At 42.5% G+C, this 23,737-nt stretch overlaps 1 protein-coding gene across 1 annotated transcript in view; it reads right to left on the bottom strand.

Moving 5' to 3' along the window:
• Positions 1–1,277: 1,277 nt before the first annotated feature.
• Positions 1,278–23,737, bottom strand: part of TAGLN3 (transgelin 3) — a 34,341-nt gene continuing 11,881 nt past the window's right edge. Inside the window, exons 3-5 of the mRNA XM_030204204.1 lie at positions 8,276–8,450; positions 7,075–7,177; positions 1,278–1,495 (exon numbers count right to left, since the gene is read on the bottom strand). Coding sequence (XP_030060064.1) covers positions 1,354–1,495; positions 7,075–7,177; positions 8,276–8,450 — 420 coding nt within the window. The 3' untranslated portion in view covers positions 1,278–1,353. The remainder of the gene's footprint in view (positions 1,496–7,074; positions 7,178–8,275; positions 8,451–23,737) is intronic.

The raw sequence follows: 23,737 nt of genomic DNA, 5'->3' as shown, positions 1-23,737 counted from the left end.
TGGAGGACTGGTGGCAGGAGGAGGGGAGCTGGAGCAATGCTGGACCTGGAAAGGGGGGGGGGGGGGGAGACTGGAGCAATGTTGGATCCATGTGGCCATGGGAGGGAGGAGGAAGGGGAAAGGGGACAGGAAAGGAAATATGCCAGACCCGGGCACAGGGGAGTGGGATGGAATGATGCCAGTGGGGGAAAGGCAGAGAGCTGGAGCAAAGGGAAGGGGGAAGATAGGGGAGAGATGATGACTGAGGGAGTGGAAGGGAGAGAGAAAAAGAGAGCAAGGAGGAGGGGAAGAGAGGAGGCAGAGAGACTGGGCCAATAAAGGGAGGGGGAGAGAGATGTCAGACCATGTAGGATCGGGGGGGGGGGGGGGCGGGAGAATACAATGATGAAGGGAAGCTGGACATGGAAAGGGACAGGAACACAAAAGAAGTGCTGGCCTTTAGAGGAAATAGGGACAGGGGAAGAGAGGGGGCAGATGCTAGACTGCGGTGGGCAGTTGGGGGAAGAGAGGGAGCAGAGTGACTGGAAGGTCGGAGGTGCAGGATGAAGGGAAGCTGGACATGGGGAGGGCCAAGAACACAAGAGATGCTGGCCCTAGACGGAACATAAGGATAGGGGCAGGGACACAGAGGGGCAATACAGAACACAAGGGGAAGGACAGGGACACAGAGAAGATATACTAAACATGGGGGTGGGGGGATAAGGACAGGGACATAGAGGGGAGACATTGGACAGGATGGATAAGGACACACAAAAAGATAAATGTTGGGCATAGAGAGAAGAAATGTCAAAAGAACAGGAGACCCTGAAGTATTTTTTTCTGAATTTATTAGTTGTAATATGTCAGCTTTGGGAAATGTGCATCCTCCCTTGCCCCTTTCTGCCCAGGGCCCATTAAGTCCTAGCTACACCACTGCTCCAGCCCTATACCTGGTGTAAGTACCTTTGCCTAGATGTTAGTTAGAATGTGTGTAAATTATAGTATTCTATCATTTACATGCCTATTTCTGAGCTTTGCCCATGTTTGGCCTGACCTCTGCCCAAGTACACGCATTGGCAAAGTGCACGCACTCATCTGCTAGTCACTATTTTTCAGAGGCCACTTAGGTGCCATTTTCGCACCTTCTGCCTCTTAAAACTAGATTACTTCTTACAGAATTACCCCCATTATGCCAAAGAGCAGCATCTGGTTGGTTGGCAAATAAATAAATAATAAATAAATAAATAAATAAATAAAAATCCCAACCCTATAAACAATTAAGTAATTATAAACTGTGAAAGGTGGTTTGTAATCCAGGAACCAGAACAGATTTCTGCGTCACTCGGCCATGATGTGGGAGGTAACCATGAGGTATTACATGATCTGCCTTGGCATTCCATAACCAGTCATGCCAGACTGGGTGGCTCCTTTGTTGCTGCCCATCTGAAGACCTATTATGTTCTGACCGTGACGTAGCTGCTCGGCTGAGAATGCCCTCCGGTTCTCCTGAGCTTTCCTGTGCCAATGCAAATCAACACAAACTCATTGACAACTTCCCGAACACCACAATAAACAAATCGGCAACTTGGATTCAGATTACCAACACAAAGGGATCTTTTTACTAAAAAGTGTTAAGTTTGGGGCTTAACATGCTATAATATGGAATTTTAATGCGTGGCAAGCCCAAAACTAATGCTGTATCAAATAAGGGTCATTTCCACTATTATTAATTGCAGGTTGTGTGTTAATATGTAGATTAGCACACGGTACCTGCTCCAGATTAATACGGAAGCATTTAAGAGCATAATTTAAGCTCCTAAATTAGAAGCATAATCTATTTTGGAGCATAGAGTATGCTCGTAATTTAGGAGTATAACCTTATAAGGTCCTTAGCGCCTCCTATTTAGGAGGCAGGTAAGTACTCCCGCATTAACTCTGCCTTAGTCAGTTAGTACTTGGTAAGTGTAATGATCTGCTAATGCAGAGTGGATGCAGAGTGGAGGAGTGGCCTAGTGGTTGGAGTGGAGGAGTGGCCTAGTGGTTAGAGCACCAGTCTTGAAATCCAGAGGTGGCTGGTTCAAATCCCACTGCTGCTCCTTGTGATCTTGGGCAAGCCACTTAACCCTCCATTGCCTCAGGTATAAACTTAGATTGTGAGCCCTCCTGGGACAGAGAAATATCCAGTGTACCTGAATGTGACTCACCTTGAGCTAGTACTGAAAAAGGTGTGAGCAAAAATCTAAATAAATAAAATGCTTCCACACATACTGTCTGCCCATACCACACACCCAACTGAAGAATTTAGTAACAGGCAAACTATAGCAAAACTCTTTAACATGGTCAATGTAGTCTATATATAAATGTTAACCATATGTTATGGACTTAACATCCTTTAGTAAAAAGACCCCAAGATGACAGCTGTAACTGCCTCTTCTTTAATGAACTACAAAAGCACAGTTTTTGGTTCACAGAACAATCATTCTTTAAATTATACAGTGAAAAACAATGTTTTACAAAAGTTGGCAAGTGTCCTTTATTTTATCTATTTGCTGATGGGATCTCATCTAATTCCCAGAAAAGAACTTTGGATATTCAAACCCCAAAACAATTCAAGCAAAGCTATCTAATGTCGGAATTCTCTGGTCACACTTTTAACTTGGTGGAAAGCCCACCAAAACCAATACTAATTAAAGAAAAGCTGCAAAATCAGTTATTGGAAAAGATACTTTCATAATGAGCATTTATCTATTTATTTATTTATGTATTGTTTACATTTTTACTACAAACCATAATAAACAGCAGTCAACAATAACATCCACACTTCAGTAACCAGGATCACTGACGTTATTCCTTCATGGTGATCTAATACTCCGTTGAACAAGACAGCCCCCCAATTTCCTATACCCCCTTCCCACTCCCCCTTCCTTCTCCCAATACCCAGAGTTTCATAATGAGCACTTAAGGGTTTACATTTTCATGACTATTAGAGCAAAATCAAGGGGGTCACTGATAATATGCCTCAATGAGTTTGAAGAGAAAAACTGGGTTTTGCCAACATGTTGCAAGAGAGAAACTTTTGGGTTTCCACCTTTTTGCTTATGACTTGAACCTTTCCATGGCTCTCATTAAGGTGAGCCATTGGGAGAAGGAAGGGGGAGTGGGAAGGGGGTATAGGAAATTGGTGGGGGGGCTGTCTTGTTCAATGGAGTATTAAATCAGAAGGAATGGATCCTCAGAAGCTTAGCCAAGATTGGGTGGCAGAGCCGGTGGGGGGAGGCGGGGCTAGTGCTGGGCAGACATCTACAGTCTGTGCCCTGAAAATGGCAGATACAAATCAAAGTCAGGTATACACATAAAGTTAGCACATATGAGTTTATCTTGTTGGGCAGACTGGATGGACTGTACATGAAGCACTATTCTGATTTTAGACGTTCATAAACCAGCATTTACACCAGTGGCGTAGCCACAGTCTTCCCACTTTGGATTCAGACCTACCCAAAACTGCACTGTTGTCTGTTGCTTGACTAGCAGGGATCCCGAAGCCTTGCCAGCAGAAAAGGTTCTCCACTAGCGGCCTGGCAGTTTGTGGCATTTTCCATGGTCTCCTACTGCCACAGAGTTCTTTCCCCCTGTGCATGCTTGGCTTTCACACATGTGTGAAGATTGCTCATGACTGCCAGGCCACCGATGGGAGGGCCATTTCTGCTGGTGGGGCACGGAAACAAGGCAGGGGAGAAGAGTGGAGGTGTGGCAAAATTTTGTGCCCCCTTACTTTGTGATCAGACCCCCCCTAAAATATAGACTGATTTAGACATTTATATTGTATAAATGTCTATGCTTATGTTTATTCAAATTTGATGAATTGCCTTTTTTTTTTTAGCAAATACATCTACAGATCAATTTTACAATGCTGGGATATATATGTCTAAAACTCAAAAATGTGTCTATGGGAAGAGGGCATGGTCTGGCAGGGACAAGGGCAGGCCTAAAAACTAAACATGTACTCTCCATTTCAGAAGGGGAATATATCTCTATGTCCAAAAAAACTGATTTGTGATCTTGGGCAAGCCACTTAACCCTCCATTGCCTCAGGTACAAACTGATTGCCCCCTTAATCCTCCAGTGGTTCATGTCCCACCTGAAAGCAAAGCTGGCAAGGGATACTGGGTTCTGTGATAGCTTCAGAAAAAAAAAATGAACATTTATGTCTTTAAAATGGCTGACAAAAGTTACGATCCGGGCACATAAACATTTGTGTGTGTTATGAAATAGCCAGCACATAAACCTTTAGGTGCCTGTGTTGACCTTTTGATGTTTTTATACATGTACAATTCTAAAATGGATGCTCCTGCAGCAGGCAACCAGTACATAAACATCCATGTCATGTACTGTAGAGCAGGCTCTATGTCGGCAGACCTTGTTCCAAAATACTAGCGGAACTTCAGACATCCCAACCTGGATATCTGAACTCTGATTTGTATGTCCTGTCTACAATTCACTGCCACACCCCTCTATTTTCTGATCTGAACATAATGAGGACGGCAGTGGTAATGTCTAAGTTAAACTATCGCAACTCAGGGCTATTTAGGATTGCCCAAAGGTCCAGATCACTGTCAGTTCATCTCTGTTTGCACACGTGTGGTGGTTGCACTACTGGGAACTAGTGTGCAGTCTTTCTGAAATAGTGATCACTTTCCAAAGACTGCACACTACAGGCGAACAACAAAACATAAAATGTCTTGGTTTTTTCCTGCTCATTTTCATTTGGTAACGACATGCAATGATATGATGCAGCATTGCATACTAGATTACAGCAATGTTATATACACAGGTTTAGTAGGATGTTATCTGAAAAGACTACAAACCCTACAAAATGCAGAGTAAGATTATTAGGTAACAAACGAAAATTTGATTATGTCACCCCACTATTCATACACTATTACTGGTTACGTATTATATATAGAATTCATTTTAAGGTATTAGTGTTGGCCCACAAGGTCTTTCACGAAACGCAACCCCCATATTTAAGTGCATTAGCAATACTCTATTCTTCGGTTCAGGATTCTAGAATGGTGGTGCCTAGTGTAAATAGAGTAAGGTGGGAAAGAACACGAAAGAGAGCTTTTTATTGTTTGGCTCCTCATCTCTGGAACAAGTTACCAAAGGAGTTAAGAGCTGAGGTTAGATTGAGAACGCTTAAAACTCTCCTATTTCGTCAAGCATTTAATTTATCAGAGGAAGGGGACAGGAACATTTACTGAAGTTGCTGCAATTTGAGAAATTTATACGCTTATCTTTTGGAAAGAATGGTCCTGAGTGTTTGGGTTAAGTCTTTTGTTACTGAATGATGGCATTCTTTTCATTTTGAGGTTTCTATGTATATGATCTTTGTTGTATTTTTATTATTAACCACCTAGATCTGGCAAAGCTTGGTGGTATAAAGATTTTTCATAAGCATAGGATATGTTGTTGACATTCTCTATGCTGTTGCAAATGACAACTCAGCCCTACTGCGGCTTAAAGATGGGACCAAGCCACTCCACTACTCTAGCAGTTGCATTGGTTTTTACATTTTTATTTTGGCATATAAAGTTATCAGGGGAATTCTAAATATGGTGCTTAAAATTGTGCATGTAAATTTGGGCGTGTGTGCAATTTGAGTAATGAGCCTATTAACACTAGTAATTGAGTGCTAACAATTATTAGTTGGCAGCAATTTGGGTTTACGTGCACATTTTGCTAAACACGATTCTATAAAGATGCACGTGTAAATCCTTTAGCAGGCAAATGAAAAGGGGCGTGGTCATGGGAGGGGCATGGGCAGGTCAAGGGTGTTCACTAAAGATGCATGCACTATTATAGAATTTGGGGGATCCACATCTAATTTAGGCACAGGGAGTCACTCCAGGGTTCAGTTGGTATAAATCAGTGGCTCCCAAACCTAGTCCTGGAGGCACCACAGCCACTCAGGTTTTCAGGATATCCACAATGAATATTCATGAGAGAGATTTGCATACAGTGGAGGCAGTGCATGCAAATCTCTCTCATGAATATTCATTGTGGATATCCTGAAAACCTGGCTGGGGTGCCTTCAAGGTTGGGTTTGGGAACCACTGGTATAAATCCTTGTGCCTAAACGTTGAGTGTGGATCCTGTTCTATAAACTGTGCCCAACTTGAGCCCCATTTATACAATAGAATCAGCGTGCATTTTTTTGGTGCCCAAATTTGGGCGCCATTTACTGAATTTAGTCCTATATGGGAAATGGCATGAAAATATTTGAATATCTTTGTTACTTTACGTCTACCAAGGAGGAAATTGAGATTGGAAGGTAATGTTACGCTGGCTATTTCTTCTGTTGCAAAATGCCACCTTGTGGTTAAAAAGATCACAATTCATCAGGAAAAAAAATCCTGTACTGGTGAATCAATTGGCACCTGCTTTACAACCAGAAGTCAATTATGGAATATTTTGTAAAGCGCTCAAAATATGGTTATTCTCGTACATAGAGGCGTATTTTCAAAGCACTTTGTAAGTCAAAGTTCTATAGTAACCTATGAAACTTATAATAACCTATGGAACTTTGTAAGTCTAAGTGCTTTGAAAATGAGCCCCATAGCGGTATAGGGTTAACAAAACTCATTCTGCAATGAAGTTATAATTTCTGGGATTTTCAGGGTATGTTGAGGAGTGATGATGTATTGATATTTTTTAAACATTTCAGTGGGGATATATGATTTTACCCACTACTAATTTGTGATGATGATTTGTTTATAAGTGGAAAAGTGTAATATAGATGTCATTATTAATCAGGATGTAGGGGGAGCAGCTTTCTAAGTCCACCCCTGAGCTAAGAGAAGAAATTCCCATCTGCTTCAGTCTGGTTGCTCACTGCTCATCTCTCTCTCTCCCCCCCCCCCCCCCCCCCCCCCCCCCCCCGTCCTCATTCTTAGTGTGCCTAATCTCAACCTTAATGACAAAGAGAAGGAATCAGATGCCATCTAAAGCACCAGACAAATCTCCCCCATACATTTTCATAGAGATCAGTGGATTACATTGTCCATAAATCAGCTTATTTGGAGATAAAAGCTTTACCTAAAGAACCAGCTGGGGTCTCCTCTATACAGCCCATCATTCTTTGTGATGGCTAAGCTTCCTAAGGCCATGAGGGTTCTCTGGACTGCTGCCATGTTCTTTCCTAAAAATCCAAAGTTCAAAACTGAGTGACACAGTGAGTAAATAACTTTCGACCTCAACAACACTCTCAAGGAGTAACTTTAAAATTAAAAATGTCAGTGCTGCATCAGAGAAAAAGAACACAAGCAGTTCAAGACTATAGCCAAGACTTGGGTCCCACCAGACAGACAGTGTGGAATGCTGGAGTCAAATGGTTTCTCTCTCTTTAATTGTGAGGTCGGCAGTTCTGGTCTCCGAGTATATCAAACCAATGAGATTTTCAGGATATCCGTAATAAATATGCATGGAAGAATTTGCATAAAATGGAGACAGTGCATGCAAATGCCACACATATTCATTCAGTGCAGATATCATGAAAACCTGATTGGCTTGCAACACACATATAACCATATTTGTGGACACAAAAGAAGACATCAAAAATAAAAATGGTTGCTACCTTTGCTAAAGAAATATTTAATCACAGCAAATATGTAAATTGCTTTTAGTTAATGAACACACATCAAACAGTGACTGACTTACAGTACAGCAGTAGATAATCTACTTTTCAAAAACTTCTGGATTTGAGTTTGAGTCTGAGCCTAAGCCTGAGCCCGAGCTTACTTATCAGAAGAGTGGATATCCCTCAACAACTTTGGCTGGCTTCTGAGATACGTGTGAAAGTCTTTGCATGACATATCTGCTTAAAATTGTGCTGCACAAACAAAATTCCTTTGACAGATTCAACCAACAGGGAAATGGAGAGAAAAATCAGCAATGCCTTTCTCTCTTTTTAGCACCCCACGTGTCAAGACTAATAGGTCAGAGGTGTGGGTAGGTGTGTTGGTCACAGGCACATGAAAGAAAAGAGGGCATTTTCCTAAATATTAGAAAACCTGGAGGACATATCTAAAGAAGTCCAAAAGGAGGTCATGTCCTCTTTAAAGACGATGTATGGTAACCCTATAACACAAGGACAGGGATTACTTATTCCTGTTTTAATGCATGCTTGCCAACTGCTGATCTTACTAATTTCAGCCTGACCGTGAATACTCATTTTTTAACTTGAAAGTTATAATCGTTTGTTATGATATTGTCATTATATATTGCATTTCATTTTTACCTTCCCATAAATCCACTGTCTGAAAAATATCCGTGGCTCTTACTCCATAGTCCTCAGCGGCCCGCAGGAACTGGGAGATGTGTTCCATCTGTCTGAAGGCCATCTTGGAACTGGAGACTTTTGGGATAGGGGCTTTTCCATCGGGATACAAACTATTCATTAACCTGCAAAGCAGCTGCAAAGAAATCCAGAAAGGTGGTTCATAATCTCAATGGCGAATTCACAGTCACTCACTGCAGCCTGCAAAAACTGTTACAGCACAGGAATTTCCCCCATAAGAAAAAAAAAAAAAGTTAGCTCCATTGTAGAAATGGTCCAAAATGGCCTCCTTCAACATTAGATTTTATTGACATTCGAAATTTGAAAAACAGCAAACTGTTCATAATCAGAGATGTACAACATTAAGCCTAAAGAAATCCTATGTAACCTCCCACATCCCCACACCCCCCATGTTCCCCGTTCCGTAAAACCAGGCTCCCGTTATCAGGCCTCTTACCAAGCTACCCCCCCTTGAACCCTACCCTCTACCCCCCCCCTCCCCATCTGCTGCATCTTTACCCAATAATCGGTCCAGATGTACCCATTCCTCAGCTGTAGAGTTATATCACCCCAAACAGCGTTCAGTCAATTTTTCCAACTCACCCAACAACTCAAGTTTGGAACGCCAATTAACTAATGTCGGTCCAATGTTCCTCTTCCAGTGGGCAGCAATAACAGTCTTTGCCGCTGCTAAACAAAGTCTTTTGAGGCGGTTGTTGCCATTTCAATCCTCTACAATTGCCCCATCCGTGCAGGCACCACTTGGGATCACACGGGAACAGGATTTCCAGGTTTGCAGATAAGCTTTGTGTGACTCCCTGCCAATACCCCTGCAGGCGTTCACAAGACCACCAGCTATGGTAAAAGGTCCTTGTGACTTTCCCACACCTCCAACAAATGTCTGTAGTCCCAGGGAACATAACCTTGAGCCTGGCTGGAGTATAATACCATCTACTTAGAACTTTGAATGCATTTTCTTTAATCAAAACACATATGTAAGCTTTTTTCACCTCCAGACACATCCTTTTCCACTCATTCACAGTTAACTCAGCCCCCCAAGTCCTCCTCCCATGCCTTCATGTAGGGGTGTTTAACAAAGGCCATCCCCCTAATAAACCGATATACATGGGTGATAGTGCCCCTTAGCTTCCCAATTGAGACCCACAGATTTTCAAAATGCTTAGAATTATCAGAATCTTCCCTCAGCCAGCCCTGACTAGAAATGGGAGTATGGGAAGAAGTCTGAGGAGGATAAGCTGTGGGACTCCTGCAGTTCCTCAAAGGGACGCACCTCCCCCACATCCCAAACAAATCGTGAAACCTAGATAGGCCATGATGAGACCAATTAACATATGTGGCTCGCCTAAGACCAATCAAAAATCCTGGCTCCTGGGTGACATACGCCAATGACGAGGGTGTCCGAGTGCCCCTCAGCCTGTATTTCAAAAAACCCCACAATGATAATAAGTGTGGCACATACGGGTTAGTCGCCATTTGCTTGTAGGCTCTTTTAGTAAGAGAGGCCCAGAGTGTTGTGTCCAAAGAATATTTTTGCACAAAATGTTGCTCCAGTGTGGCTGTAGGGGACTGTTCCGACTCTAACAAGAGATAAGCTTCAGTTGAGCCTCCCAGTAGTTCCACACTAGGTTGGGCATTCCCCTTCCACCCTCCTCCACCGACCCCCACATCACTGTCTTAGCCAATCTCGGAGAGCACCCGCCCCACACAAATCTAGATATTTCAGACTGTAAGCTTGTTAATTCTATTTGTGGCACCGAAATGGGAAGTATTTGAAACAAAAACAGTAAACGAGGCAATAGGTTCATTTTAAGTGCCGAAATCAGATCCCACCACGATAGCCACCCATCTTTCCAGTTGGCTCAAGTCTCTCCACAGTTGTCGAAACAATGGAGTGTAGTTCAGGGCATACAGCTTAGAGATGTCCCTGGGGATCTGTATTCCCAAATAGTGAAAACTGGTCCGCGCCCTACGAAAAACAAAATATGGTAATATCCAGGGCCGGTCTTAGGCAGGGGCGACAGGAGCACAGGGCCCCGTGCCTCCAGGGGCCCCGCGGTGCTTCCTCCCACTTCCCTCCATTCGATCCTCACCTGCCCACTCTCAGCTTTCCGACAGCCCTTCTTTCCTTCCAGCCACCCTGCATTTAAAAAGTCGCAGCGGCTGCAGCGAAAGCAGCAGGCTCGCCTCTACCTTCCCTTCTCTCTCAGTGTCCCGCCTTTCTCTGATGCAATTTCCTGTTTTCGCGAAGGCGGGACACAGAGAAGGGAAGGTAGAGGCAAGGCTGCTGCAGCCGCTGCAACTTTTTAAATGCAGGGCGGCTGGAAGGAAAGGAGGGCTGTGGCAAAGCTGAGGGCGGGCAGGTGGGGCTGGGGTTGGAACTGAAACTCGGGGACTGAAAAGGGAGGTAAGTTGGGGGCTGGGGCAAGTCACTGGTAATGGAGAGGAGGGCAGAGGAGAATCGTTGGACAAGGATGGGAGGGGAGGGCAGGGGAGAGAGGAGAAATGCTGGAGGGAAGGAAAGACAAAAGAAGGAGGTGCACACAAATGGAGGGGAAAGGAGAGAGGAGAAATGCTGGACATGGATGGAAGGGAGGGAAGACAGAGGAAGTAGATGCATATGGATGGAGGGGAGGGGGAGAGGAGAAATGCTGGACATGAATGGAGGGGAGGGAAGACAGAGGAGGAGGTGCACATGGACTTAGGGGAGAGAGGAGAAATTCTGGACACGGATGGAGGGGAGAGGAGAGAGTTGAAATGCTGGACATGAATGGAGGGGAGGGAAGACAGAGGAGGTGATGCACATGGATTTAGGGGAGAGGAGAAATTCTGGACACAGAAGAGATGGGAGCGTTGAAATGCTGGACATGGATGGAGGGGAGGACATGAGATGAACATGGATGGAGGGAAGGAGAGAGAGGAGAAATGCTGGATATGGATGGAAGAGAGGAAAGAGAGAGGAAGGAGATGCATATAGATGGAGAGGCGGGAAGAAAGAGGAAGGAGATGCATTCTGATGAAGATGAGGGAAAGGGAAAAGAGGAGAAAAATTGCACATGGATGGAGAAAATAGGCAAAAGCTGGATCTACTCTATACCTCCTCCAGTCAAGTCTGCGGAGGACCCAGCTTTTACCTATGGATGTAGGGCAAGAAATGAAGAGGAAAGGAGGAAAGTGAAGAAATAAATGGAAAGGAAGCCCTAGAAGTGGAGTTAAGAGAACAGATAGAGAGCAGCAGAATCAGAGACCGGGACCAACATGATCAGAAAAAAAAAGGCACTAGACAAAGGTAGAAAAAAAAAATCATTTTATTTTCATTTTAGTGTTTGGAATATGTCCAATTTGAGAATTTACATCTGCTGTCTTATTTTGCAATGTATAGCAATGTGTTTCTTTTTGTTTTTCTGGTATTGTGCTGCATGCAGAGTCTGTATGCTAATTTGGTTTGTGTCATTTTGAGTATACTGGAACTGTAACAGCTTACAGAAATTATTTATAATGAAAAAATAAAAACTACTGGTGTAATATTTTCAATGATTACTGTTTATATGTGCCATGGCTGGTAAAAGGATGTGGCTAAATGTGCCAACATTGTCCAGTTCAGCACACTATTAGCAGCCAAGTTCATATAAAGTTAATTATGTTCAGTGGAAAATAAATCTGTTGGCTCAGGCTGCTTGCTGAGTATTCAATCACTGTTCCATTATTGCTACCAAGTAGGGGATTTGTTTCAATTCATTTATCCAGTCCTTACAGGCACATGGTTTTGCTTTTTAAACCTAAAGGTTTCCTATTATAGCATTTTACATGTTTGAATTAGTACATGTTTGAATTAGTTTTTCTCTACAAGTTTTGCTTGATTTGTCTTTATTTGAAATAAAGAAAATGTTAAAAACATATCTTGTCAACAAGGGGCGGGGCCACCGAACTGGTCTGCACAGGGCCCCACAATTGCTAAGACCGACCCTGGTAATATCTCCTCCTCCTGACTTTCAGTAAGGGTGACACCCATGAGTTCAGATTTATCGTAATTAACCTTGAATCCCGAGAACTTCCCAAAACTAAGTTCTCTCACAATTACAGGTAGAGTTAATTGGGGTTCCTTAACATAAAATAAAATGTCATCTGCAAAGAGGGCTATTTTATGCTCCACTTCTCCAATATTAATCCCTTTGATGTTGGGCAATGACTGAAACCGTTGGGCAAAGGGTTCTATAGATAGCGCAAATAATAGAGGAGAAAGTGGGCACCCTTGCCTAGTATCCCGCATGATGGGAAATGTTGGCGAGTATCCCCCATTCACTTTGACACGAGCAACAGGGGCTTCATAAAGACTCTTCAGCCAACCAATAAATTTGGGGCCAAATCCCATAATGCTCAAAACCTCCCACAAGTAAGTCCACTCGATCCTGTCAAACGCTTTCTCAGCATCCATTGTTAGCAGGGCAAATGGGGCCCCCTGCACCCCTGCCTCCCAAAGAACACTTAGTGGATGACTGATATTGTCAGCTACCTGGCATCTTGGTACAAAACCTGACTGGTCTGTGTGAATGAGGTGAGGAAGCACCCTGCACAGTCTATCGGCCATTGTCTTTGCTAAAATCTTGACATCTAAATTAAGCAGGGAAATCGGTTGATAGGAGCCACACACTGTGGGATCCTTCCCAGGCTTTAAATAACAGAGATCCCCACCTCATTCATACTAGGGGGGAGTGAGTAAACTGCAAAACAAGAATTGCCCATCCTCCATAGAAGAAGGGCTAATTCTGCCGAGTAAATCTTATAAAACTTTGCAGTATACCCATCTATCCCCAGGGCCTTCCCTCCCTTAAGGCCTCTAATCACTCCTAAGATCTCGTCAACAGTTATTGGGGCCTCCAGTCCATCCCTCTCGGCTTCCACTAAGCCCCTCAGCCCATCCCTACTTAAATAATCTTGAATCTTTGACAATGAGGCCTCCTCTCCTTTAGCATACAGATTAGTATAAAACTGCGTGAACTGTTCTCTTATCTCCCCATCTTTATAGTACAAAACATCCCTCGGCCCCTTACTTTTAGTAATGGTATGCTGCATCTGGTGCTTTTTACGATGTTGGGCCAACATTCTTCCTGCCTTATTGCTGAATTCATAGAATCTCTGTTGGGCTGGCCGTCTATGAAATTCCATTTGATCTACCTGCAGTTTTTGCAGTTCTAGGCGACAGGCTAACAGCTGAGATAATATCTCAGTATCTCCTCTCTCCTGATGCTTAGACTCCAGCTGCACTAATTTCATATGAAGCCCCAGCTCTTTAATATTTCTATCCCTTTTGCGCCTTGCTCCCCACTTTATGAGGTGCCCTCGAACTACCGCCTTAAGGGCATCCCAGAGGATGCCATCGGAAACTTCCCCTGTATCATTAATTTCTATTTGGTTTTTTATCACCTTGCGAATTTCCTGGCAAATCTTTGGGTCCTAATAAACTTTTTTGGTGCTCTTACTCTCTGTGGTTTTTATCTGGTCTATTTTGGTTTCCTTCCACTCTCTTTGTTGTTTCGTGTGGTTTTTGCGGGAGACTTGGACCTTCTTTTTGTTGGTAAATCTTTGTATCCCCCAGCACCAACTCATTCAGTCTCCAAAAGGTTTGACGTGTCACACCATGCAAGCCACATAAGTCGACCCATACTGGGGCATGATAGGAAAGATGTATACTCCCAATCTCCATGTCCTCTACCTGACCCCACAGGGCTAGGTCACACCAGAGGGTATCTATTCTCGTATAAGTCTATTGTGCATGTGAGTAAAAGGAATACGAGCACTGGCCCGGGTGTTGAAGTCTCCATACATCAAGCAGATCTAGATCTTTAATCAAATGCAATAATTTCTTTCTATGAGCCAGGGCCGCACTCTCCCCTTCCCTGGAGTGATCTAAAGATGTCAGGGTTAGGTTGAAGTCCCCCCCCCACCAGATCACCCTCCCTGAGACAAAATGTGAAAGATCCTCCAGTAAGTTCTTTAAAAATTACCCCTGCCCTACATTTGGAGCATATACATTGACAAATGTAATTGGTTCATCATACAGGTGGCCTTTGACCGCCAAACACCGCCCATTAACATAAAAAAGTACTCTCTTTGGTGAAAGGTATCCCCAATCTTATATAAGTCACCAAACCTCCCTTTTTCCCCCCTCGGGTCAGCATGTGTAAAGCATTCACCATACTCCCTATGGCGGATCATTAGTGTGTCTTGCTTCCTCACATGAGTTTTCTGGAGCATAACTACGTCCCATTTAAGATGCCACAACTCTCTAAAAATAATATTTCTTTTCCCTGGGTCATTCAAACCATTAACAATTCCATGAACCCACACGCAAACCCATCCTACTTCCCTTCCCCACTCCTCCCACCCCTCCTCCACCCTGTGTTCCCAGTTGACTGGCCACAGCTAGAACCTACCAGTGAGCTCCCTGAGGAAGTACGCCATTACCAGAGCACGGCTCGACAACTGTTAGCTAATATTCATCCCGGTCTCCATTATTCCATAATATACCCACACTGTGTTGATCATCTCACATACCCACAATCTCACATTACAATCATTCTCTGCATGTTCAATAAGACATCAGACCCCCCTCCCCCATCCTGAGTTTGTTTCAGCTCCATCCCACCTGCTAGGTGTCGTGGTACCTTGCGGGTTCACTGTAGCTTGAAGTAGTCCAGAACTCAAGTCTAATCATGCAGCAGCATTTGTCTCCAGCCGTGACCCTATGCCCCCACCACCGCAGGCCTTCTGCCACGTTGATTTTGAATTGGTGGGTGACCTCGGAACCCAGCCCGTGATTGCTGATGCAGGAAGATCCGAGCGGCCCATCTCCAAAAGGGCACTCCAAGCCTCTGCAGTGGTTTGAACTCTGCGCATCTGGGTTCCCACAGTAAATTGTAATCCAAAAGGATATAACCATCAAACCATTTTGCTGTAGGTGGTTAGTAACCTCCCTCATATCTCTCTGGCACTGTAGAGTAGCCTTAGCTAGGTCTGGAAGACCTTAAGTTTGCAGTTGTTCCATTCGACTTCGCCTAGAGTTCTCGCCTTTCTCCACACCTTCTCCTTCACGCTGTAGTCATGAAAGCACGCAATGATATCCCTAGGCAGTGATTCTCTCTGGGGCCCCAGACTTCTGTGAGCCCTATCTAAAAAGTAATGGATACATTCTCCAACTCTCCTGGTGCATTTTCTCCTGCGTTGAGGATGAGAGCACTGATCTCTTTAATCACCTTCATGCAATCCTTATATGAGGCCTCCTCGGGTACCCCCTTAAAGCGTAGATTGCAGCTCCTAGATCTTTTCTCCAAATCCTCCAGTGCCAGCTGTAACTCTGATCTGCTTTTACGTTCCACTTTCAGCTCTGATTGCAGCTTTTGCCAGTCACCTGTTAAACCATCCATCCGCTCCTTTGTCTGCTTGAGGCGGGTCCCAATCTCCCGGACCTCAACCCGCGGTTCCGAAACCACCGCCTGTAGGTCCTTCCTGATCGCTGTCATTTCCAACTTCAGTTCTTTGAACCAATTCGCTACATCTTGCTTGGTAAGTTCTGCGTTGCTCTCCATATGCTCCGCGTGGTCGGGGTCTGAATCCAATTCTGCCTCCGCCATCTTGGAACGGAGTACCGCCGCTTTCTGCAGGGAGTTTGAGCTGCTAACTTGCTTTGCGGCTGTGAATTTAAATTTGTCCAGTTTTTTCCTTGCTGCCATCTCTCCAACAAATCAAAAGTTAACAGTGAGGGTTTTCAGTCAAGATTATTGGGTTTTCCAATGATTTCTGCTCCCGCTCCAATGGAGCTAAGGAATCAGGCTGCCATTTCCCAGCGGTGACATCACTTCCTCAAAATGGCCTCCTTTAAATGATTCTTTAAATATAAAAAAGTGAATGAAGTGCAAAGGTCTAAAATACAAACTAATGTACGCGTCAAACTTTACCTACTTGAGCACACAGCTATGGAACGCATTGCCGCGCAACCTAAAAACGATTCACGAACTAATGAACTTCCGCAAACTGCTGAAGACCCATCTCTTTAACAAGGCGTACCACAAAGATCAACCAATGTAACACACACAATTCCTCCACATATACTCAAAACTGTCTTATAATATCTGCTTGTCATGCTAGTATCTTGCTTTTCATTATCATATTGCCCAAGATTCCTCTGTAACACTAAATGTTTATTTCCTAATGTCTTCCATTTTTCAAGATGTATTGTAAGCCACATTGAGCCTGCAAAAAGGTGGGAAAACGTGGGATACAAATGCAATAAATAAATAAATAAATATATAAATAAAAAAAAATAATATATATATATATATATATATATATATATATATATATATATATATATATATATATATATTTGAATTCTTACCCTATGAGTCACTGCTTAGTTCTTGTGCTGGTCAATAGGATAAATCATTCCTGACATAACACTATACATACAAATTAGTAAAAATAAATACTATTGCATTTTAGAGTAAAATATACTTAATGTTAATGTGTACTAGCTACAAAAAACTCAGTCTTGGAGTGTGTTTCTATGTACAGCTATCCAGCAGAAGTGATCCTGTCTTCTCAAACCTTCAGTTCTTACTAATTCGTCCACCTCAGAATATTCTTTCTGAATAACTTTGAGCAAGCAAATTACCCACATTACAAGGGACCAAGAACTTTATAACCACTTGATCAGCCTATCTGTCCAAAAGTGCAACATCATAGCTACAGCTACTCCAACATTAGTAGATGTCTTTGCTGCTGTATTATGGGCATCATTTGCCAGTATCCCACAATACATTGCAACAAGGCTTATTAGCATAAGTAGGCCTTGGCCTGAGTGATGATTTAGAGGTTACTGGTGAGATGTGTTCATTCATGCTGGACAAGTACAAAGAAGTAGTCTTTAACAAGAGTAGTAGAAAAATGTTTCTACTACTACTGCTACTATTTAGCATTTATATAGCGCTACAAAGCGTATGCAGCGCTGCAAAACTCCTTTCAAAGATCAGAAATAGAATCTTTTCCTTTTGCGAAAAGAAGAGAAGTGGCTTATTAGGAACCAACTATAAAGACCAAGCTAAGAGGCAGTTGAGATAAGATGCTAAACATGACCAGGAGTCTGACTGGCTAGCCAGACACTCTGAAGGCTGACTTTAAGTGCTTTGTTATATGTAATCAGGGCTCTGCTCCTCTATGATCATAAAGATAATCTTTGTATATTGGGTTAATCAGATGCATAACCTAACACTTGCCTTTTGCCAATATTCTGTCTCTGAACACAAGGCCAAAACGGAAATCCCCATTACAAAGAAAATGTATTTCATAAAAAGAATCAAGCAAAGCTGAGGAAAAGCTCCCACTTTTTTGCAGCAAAAAATAGTTAAGGATTTTACAGTGTTCTTTGTGAGTATCTTTGGGTTACAGACAGAAAAGCTCACATTTTCTCCCTTCTGTCCCTTCATGGTATACAGAAGGCTACAATATACTTAACAGGAAATCTCAGAGAGCAATATGCAAATCAAATTAAATGCAAGGACTCTAGAATGTTACTTGAGATGGCCATTTCTCATATCTTCTTACACATTCCATAATACACCCAGTGCATTTTTTCTAGCAAAAAGGTGCCGGTACTCAAATGCTAAGCCACCCTACATGATCGCTGAGGGACCCACAATAGCCAGGTCCCCTGCAACCAGTCACAGAATCTATGACAAGGCAGAATTCGTATGTAGAGCCTAAGCACTTTCACTGAAACTTGGGGTCCATGGGGAAATTTTAGCAGACAATGGAAAAGATACCAGTACTCAGTACCCCCCAAGTACCCCCTCAAAAAAAGCCCTGAATACACCATATTTTAATGCATGGAAAGCACAAATCTATCTATATTTCTTTATTTAGCATTTCACAGATCAAGATTACTACTACTACTACTTATCATTTCTAAAGCGCTACTAGACGTACACAGCGCTGTACACTTGAACATGAAGAGACAGTCCCTGCTCGACAGAGCTTACAATCTAATTAGCACAGACAAGCAGGACAAACAAGAGATAAGGGAATATTAAAGTGAGGATGATAAAATAAGGGTTCTGAACAAGTGAATAAGGGTTAGGAGTTAAAAACAGCATCAAAAAGGTGGGCTTTTAGCTTAGATTTGAAGATGGCCAGAGATGGAGCTTGATGTACCGGCTCAGGAAGTCTATTCCAGGCATATGGTGCAGCAAGATAAAAGGAATGGAGTCTGGAGTTAGCAGTGGAGGAGAAGGGTGCAGATAAGAGAGATTTACCCAGTGAATGGAGTTCCCGGGGAGGAATGTAGGGAGAGATGAGAGTGGAGAGGTACTGAGGAGCTTAAGAGTGAATGCACTTATAGGTCAATAAGAGGAGTTTGAACTGTATGCGGAAACGGATAGGAAGCCAGTGAAGTGACTTGAGGAGAGGGCTAATATATGAGCATAACGACACTAGCGGAATATTAGTCGTGCAGCAGAATTGTGAACAGATTGAAGAGGAGAGAGATGGATTAGTGGGAGACCTGTGAGAAGCAAGTTGCAATAGTCTAAGCGAGAGGTGATAAGAGTGTGGATAAGGGTTCTGGCAGTGTGCTCAGAAAGGAAAGGGCGAATTTTGCTGATTACATCTTTTTATACTTATGGCAACTGTTTTTAGACACTACGAGTTAAATATTCAGCCAGTGGCAGTCAGTGTTTTTATGGCCAAAGGCAACGTTATGCCTAGATATTCAATGCCAGGCTATGTCCAGGCACCGGCATTGAATATCCAGATATGTGCTGCCAGCTGTCTCTTATCTAGTTAAGCACAGTGAACTAGATTCTGTGTATCACACCGAAAAAAAAAAAATCAGCGCCAAAACAAATATTTATTTCATGCATTTATATCCTGCTTTAGAGTCAAAGCGGGTTACAAGAAGAACATTCACAGTATCAAAACACACACCAACAATCACATAAAGTCATAACTCTTTGTTGTCATAGAAAAGACTTGCTGTTATCCATCAAATGCTTTTACAAAATAAAAAGCTTTTAACAGTTTCTTAAATTGTTGATAGTCAGTGCAAAGTTTTAAATAAACTGGAAGATGGTTACACAAATTCCTCCCAGCTACTGAAAAAGTATGATTCCATGTTTCTGGTGAATGACAAACAGGCACAGATAGCTGCTTATTCAACAGGGAGCAAAGATCTAGTGATTCGTACATGATCAAAGAGTCCATAAAATATTGCGGACTTACACCATATATACGTTGATGGATCAAAGTCAATATTTTATACTGTACAAGAAATTTTATTGGCAACCAATGCGAACATTTCAAAGTAGGAGAAACACGCTCAAATCTCTTCGTTCCCACAAGCAAACAAGCTGCTGCATTGTGAACAATCTGCAGTGCCTAGGCGTATTTTAAATTTTGGTGTACTTTACAGAATAAGCCTAAAGGGTCCTTTTACTAAGGTGCACTGAAAAATGGCCTGCGGTAGTGTAGATGCATGTTTTGAGTGCGCACAGAATCATTGTTCAGTGCACCTGCAAAAAATGCCTTTTTTATTTTTGGAAAAAATGGATGTACGGCAAAATGAAAATTGCAGTGCATCCATTTTGGGTCTGAGACCTTACTACCAGCCATTGACCTAGCGGTAAAGTCTCACGTGGTAATTGGGTGGTAATGACCTACGCACATCAAATGCCACTTGCTGCGCATAGCTGACATGCGCCAGAAAATAAAAAATATTTTTCGGACGCGCATAGCGGACAGGCAGCAAAAATGAAATTACCACAAGGGCAACACGGTAGCCAGGTGGTAACTCGGAATTGGCGCACGTTGGGCGCATATAGGCGCTTATGCGGCTTAGTAAAAGGGCCTCTAAATTTCCATGCAGTTTATAGAATACGCCGAGCACCCATCCACATTACTAAATTTAATCTCAGGCAGTTATGCCAAGTACATTTGGTGTAAATGCCAATGCCTAAATTAGGCACACAGATTTTAGAAATCCCCACAACCCATCCATTCCACATCCCCTTTTCAACTATGCAACAGAATTTACATGCATCATGTTATAGAATGTCCTTAGACAGCTCTGCATGTAAATTCTAATTAAAGGAAATGGGACTTGATATACCGCCTTTCTGTGGTATTTTGCAACTACATTCAAAGCGGTTTACATATATACAGGTACTTATTTTGTACCTGGGGCAATGGAGGGTTAAGTGACTTGCCCAGAGTCACAAGGAGCTGCAGTGGGAATTGAACTCAGTTCCCCAGGATTTTTTTTTATTTTTTTATTATTATTATTTTTTTTTTTGTTACATTTGTACCCCGCGCTTTCCCACTCATGGCAGGCTCAATGCGGCTTACATGGGGCAATGGAGGGTTAAGTGACTTGCCCAGAGTCACAAGGAGCTGCCTGTGCCGGGAATCAAACTCAGTTCCTCAGTTCCCCAGGACCAAAGTCCACCACCCTAACCACTAGGCTACTCCTCCACTAGCAACATTCCATGCAGAAGCCTGTACTTGCAGATCAGCAATGCAGCCGCGCAGGACGTTAGACTCACAGAAACAGAAGCCTGCGCAGCCACGTTGCTGATCTGCAAGGGCAGGCTTCTACATGGAATGTTGCTAGTGGAATAGCAACATGCCATGTAGAATCTCAAATAGTAGCAACAGAATCTCAATAGTAGCAACATTCCATCTAGAATCTCCAATAGTAGCAACAGCAACATTCCATGTAGAATCTCAACTAGAACCTCCTTACCTATCCCTATCCTTTCTCTCACACCTCTTCTATCCCATTTACTCCTTGTTCATTTGTCCTATCATATACCTCCTTTGTTGATTCTGATACTACAGATTGTATTCTCTTGTTACTATGTAAGCCGCATTGAGCCTGCGATGAGCGGGAAAACGCAGGGTACAAATGTAATAAATAATGTTCACAACACTCCTAACAGCTGTGGGAACAGATTAGCCCACTTTATAACCACTTGAGCAGCCAAGCAATCCAAAAGTAAAGTACTCAAAGTAATATTTGAAAGAGAATGCAGCTTATTTAAAGTTCAAAAGATCAAATGAGCCACCTAAATCCGCTACAACTAAATCAAGCTTACACATAGCCACTTAATTTGATATTCAGCACTTAAGTGGCCATGGTTTACTACATAAAAATAGGATATTTATGTGGTCCCATTTACGTGCTAACCAAGGCCACTTAATAGCTGACTCCACCCCTAGAACGCCCCCAACATAGCCGGTTTTGAGTTTGGCACTAACCATGTTATTAAGTGGCCAGTAAAACACCACTGAATATTAGCGGCTAGCCCCAACCAAGCAATTTAACCAGTCAGCAGTCAGATAAATTGCTTTGACTATTGGGCTATCCTACTTGTCCCTCTGAGAAAAATAAATATGATACACATAATCCAAATACAAATTTATGAAGTAGATCTCACTCTCCAGTCTCCCTACTCCACCAAATCAACTGGTCCTCTATTTGCCACTTTCTTTCCTTCAGCCTTTTTTCTGCATAAGAAAACTTGAAAAGGCTCACGCAAAGAATTATCAAATAAGTACATATAAGTACATAAGTGATGCCATACTGGGACAGACTGGCCTAGCATCAAGCCTACCATCCTGTTTCCAACAGTGGTCAATCCAGGTCACAAGTACCTGGCAAGATTTTTACCAGCTTGTGGTAGTTCAAATACTTTACATGAAAACATAACAGTAATTTTATGTGTATGTACTCCACAGATATGGCCCAAAATAACTAAATGTTGTCTTATTAATTGATTCCAGTCGAAATACAGAAGGATTGGGAACTAGTAGACATCCTGCTCCCAAAATCGTAATATTCTTCCTCGCTCATACCTAACATGGGTGCTATGCAGTCTGGGCATGTTAACATAAATGCTTTAAATATTAACAAAGATTTTTAAAAGGATTCACGATTCCAATGGAAGCCAAAGCAGCTGAAATTAAATGGGTGTTAACAGAATCAAATTTTCTGAGTCTCAAAATTAACTAAGCAGCATTATTCTGCACCATTTAAAGGCACTTGAGATTCATTCCTGAGATTTCAAAGTAGAATACATTATAATAATAAATTCTGGAAATTACTAAAGCATGTACAACCTTTCTTGAATCACTCATGGCCAAGGAAGGCAGCAGAAAGAAGCCTGCACAACCAATGAAATCTGATTTCAGAGTTAGGCTCTGATCTGATAGAACTACCAAACCAATAAAGTCTGTGATTTCAGAGTTAGGCTCTGATCTAAGAACTTCCATGCTTCCCCTCATCTCTTTTGGGAAAACCACTTAACAGGAAAATACTTTAACTGCTGTCCACATCAACTAAGCTATAACCCCATAAACCAAAATGTGAGATTAGCAAACTACATTATGTGGGCCATTTGCAGCTCATGGGACGCTTTCCTCCAGTCCACTGATCATTAGAGAATGATTAAACACTGTTACCAGCCCATTGATGCTGATTTTCTGTGGCTTTGCCCAACAATATCATCAAAGGCTTGACTGATTGACATCTCTACATGTCATAAAAAGCAAACATTTCAGGACGTTGATGTCAGCCATGCAGCAAGGACAAACTTGTTTTCTTGCTCTCTCCATTCCTTTCTTCATCTGTTTGTTTATTTTGTAAAAACTTTTACAACAAATAGGAGAAAATATTTTTCACTCAATAGTTAAGCTTTGGAACTTGCTGCTGGAAAATGTGGTAACAGCAGTTAGTGTATCTGGATTTTAAAAAGGTTTGGACAAGGTCCTGGAAGAAAGTCCATAGTTCTGTTAATGAGATGGACATGGGGGAAGACACTGCTTGCCCCGGGATTGGTAGCATGGACTGTTGCTACTAATTGGGTTTCTGGCAGCTACTTGTGACCTGGATTGGCCACTGCTGGAAGCAAGATTTTAGGCTAGATGGACCATTGGTCTGACCCAGTATGGCTATTCTTATATACCACCTTTCAAATTACAGTGGTTTACAATGAAAAATTATAAAATAGCAAACATTGGGAAAGAACTACAAACTTGATAAAACAGGAAAGAAAATAGGAGAAGTTAAAAACTGTTGCTGTTCACAGAGCACCTGCCCACAGACCATGTCACCAGTACCCCTTCCTCCCCACCGAGAAAGCCTTAGTATAAAGATAGGACTACAGGGTCGACTTAAATTTGATAAATAATTGCTCAGCACATATAACCTCAGGTAGCGAATTCCATAGGCGAGGAGCTATACAGAAGAATGCAGATTGATGGGTTGATGTGAGGCGCAAACGATGAACCAAAGGCATGGAGAGACAATGTTGCATGAAAGAAAGGAGAACACATGCCAGTATTCACAAAGTACAGAGT

The sequence above is a fragment of the Microcaecilia unicolor genome, chromosome 5 (assembly GCF_901765095.1).
Source record: "Microcaecilia unicolor chromosome 5, aMicUni1.1, whole genome shotgun sequence".
Lineage (NCBI taxonomy): Eukaryota > Metazoa > Chordata > Amphibia > Gymnophiona > Siphonopidae > Microcaecilia > Microcaecilia unicolor.
This window is presented reverse-complemented; position numbering and strand designations above follow the sequence as displayed.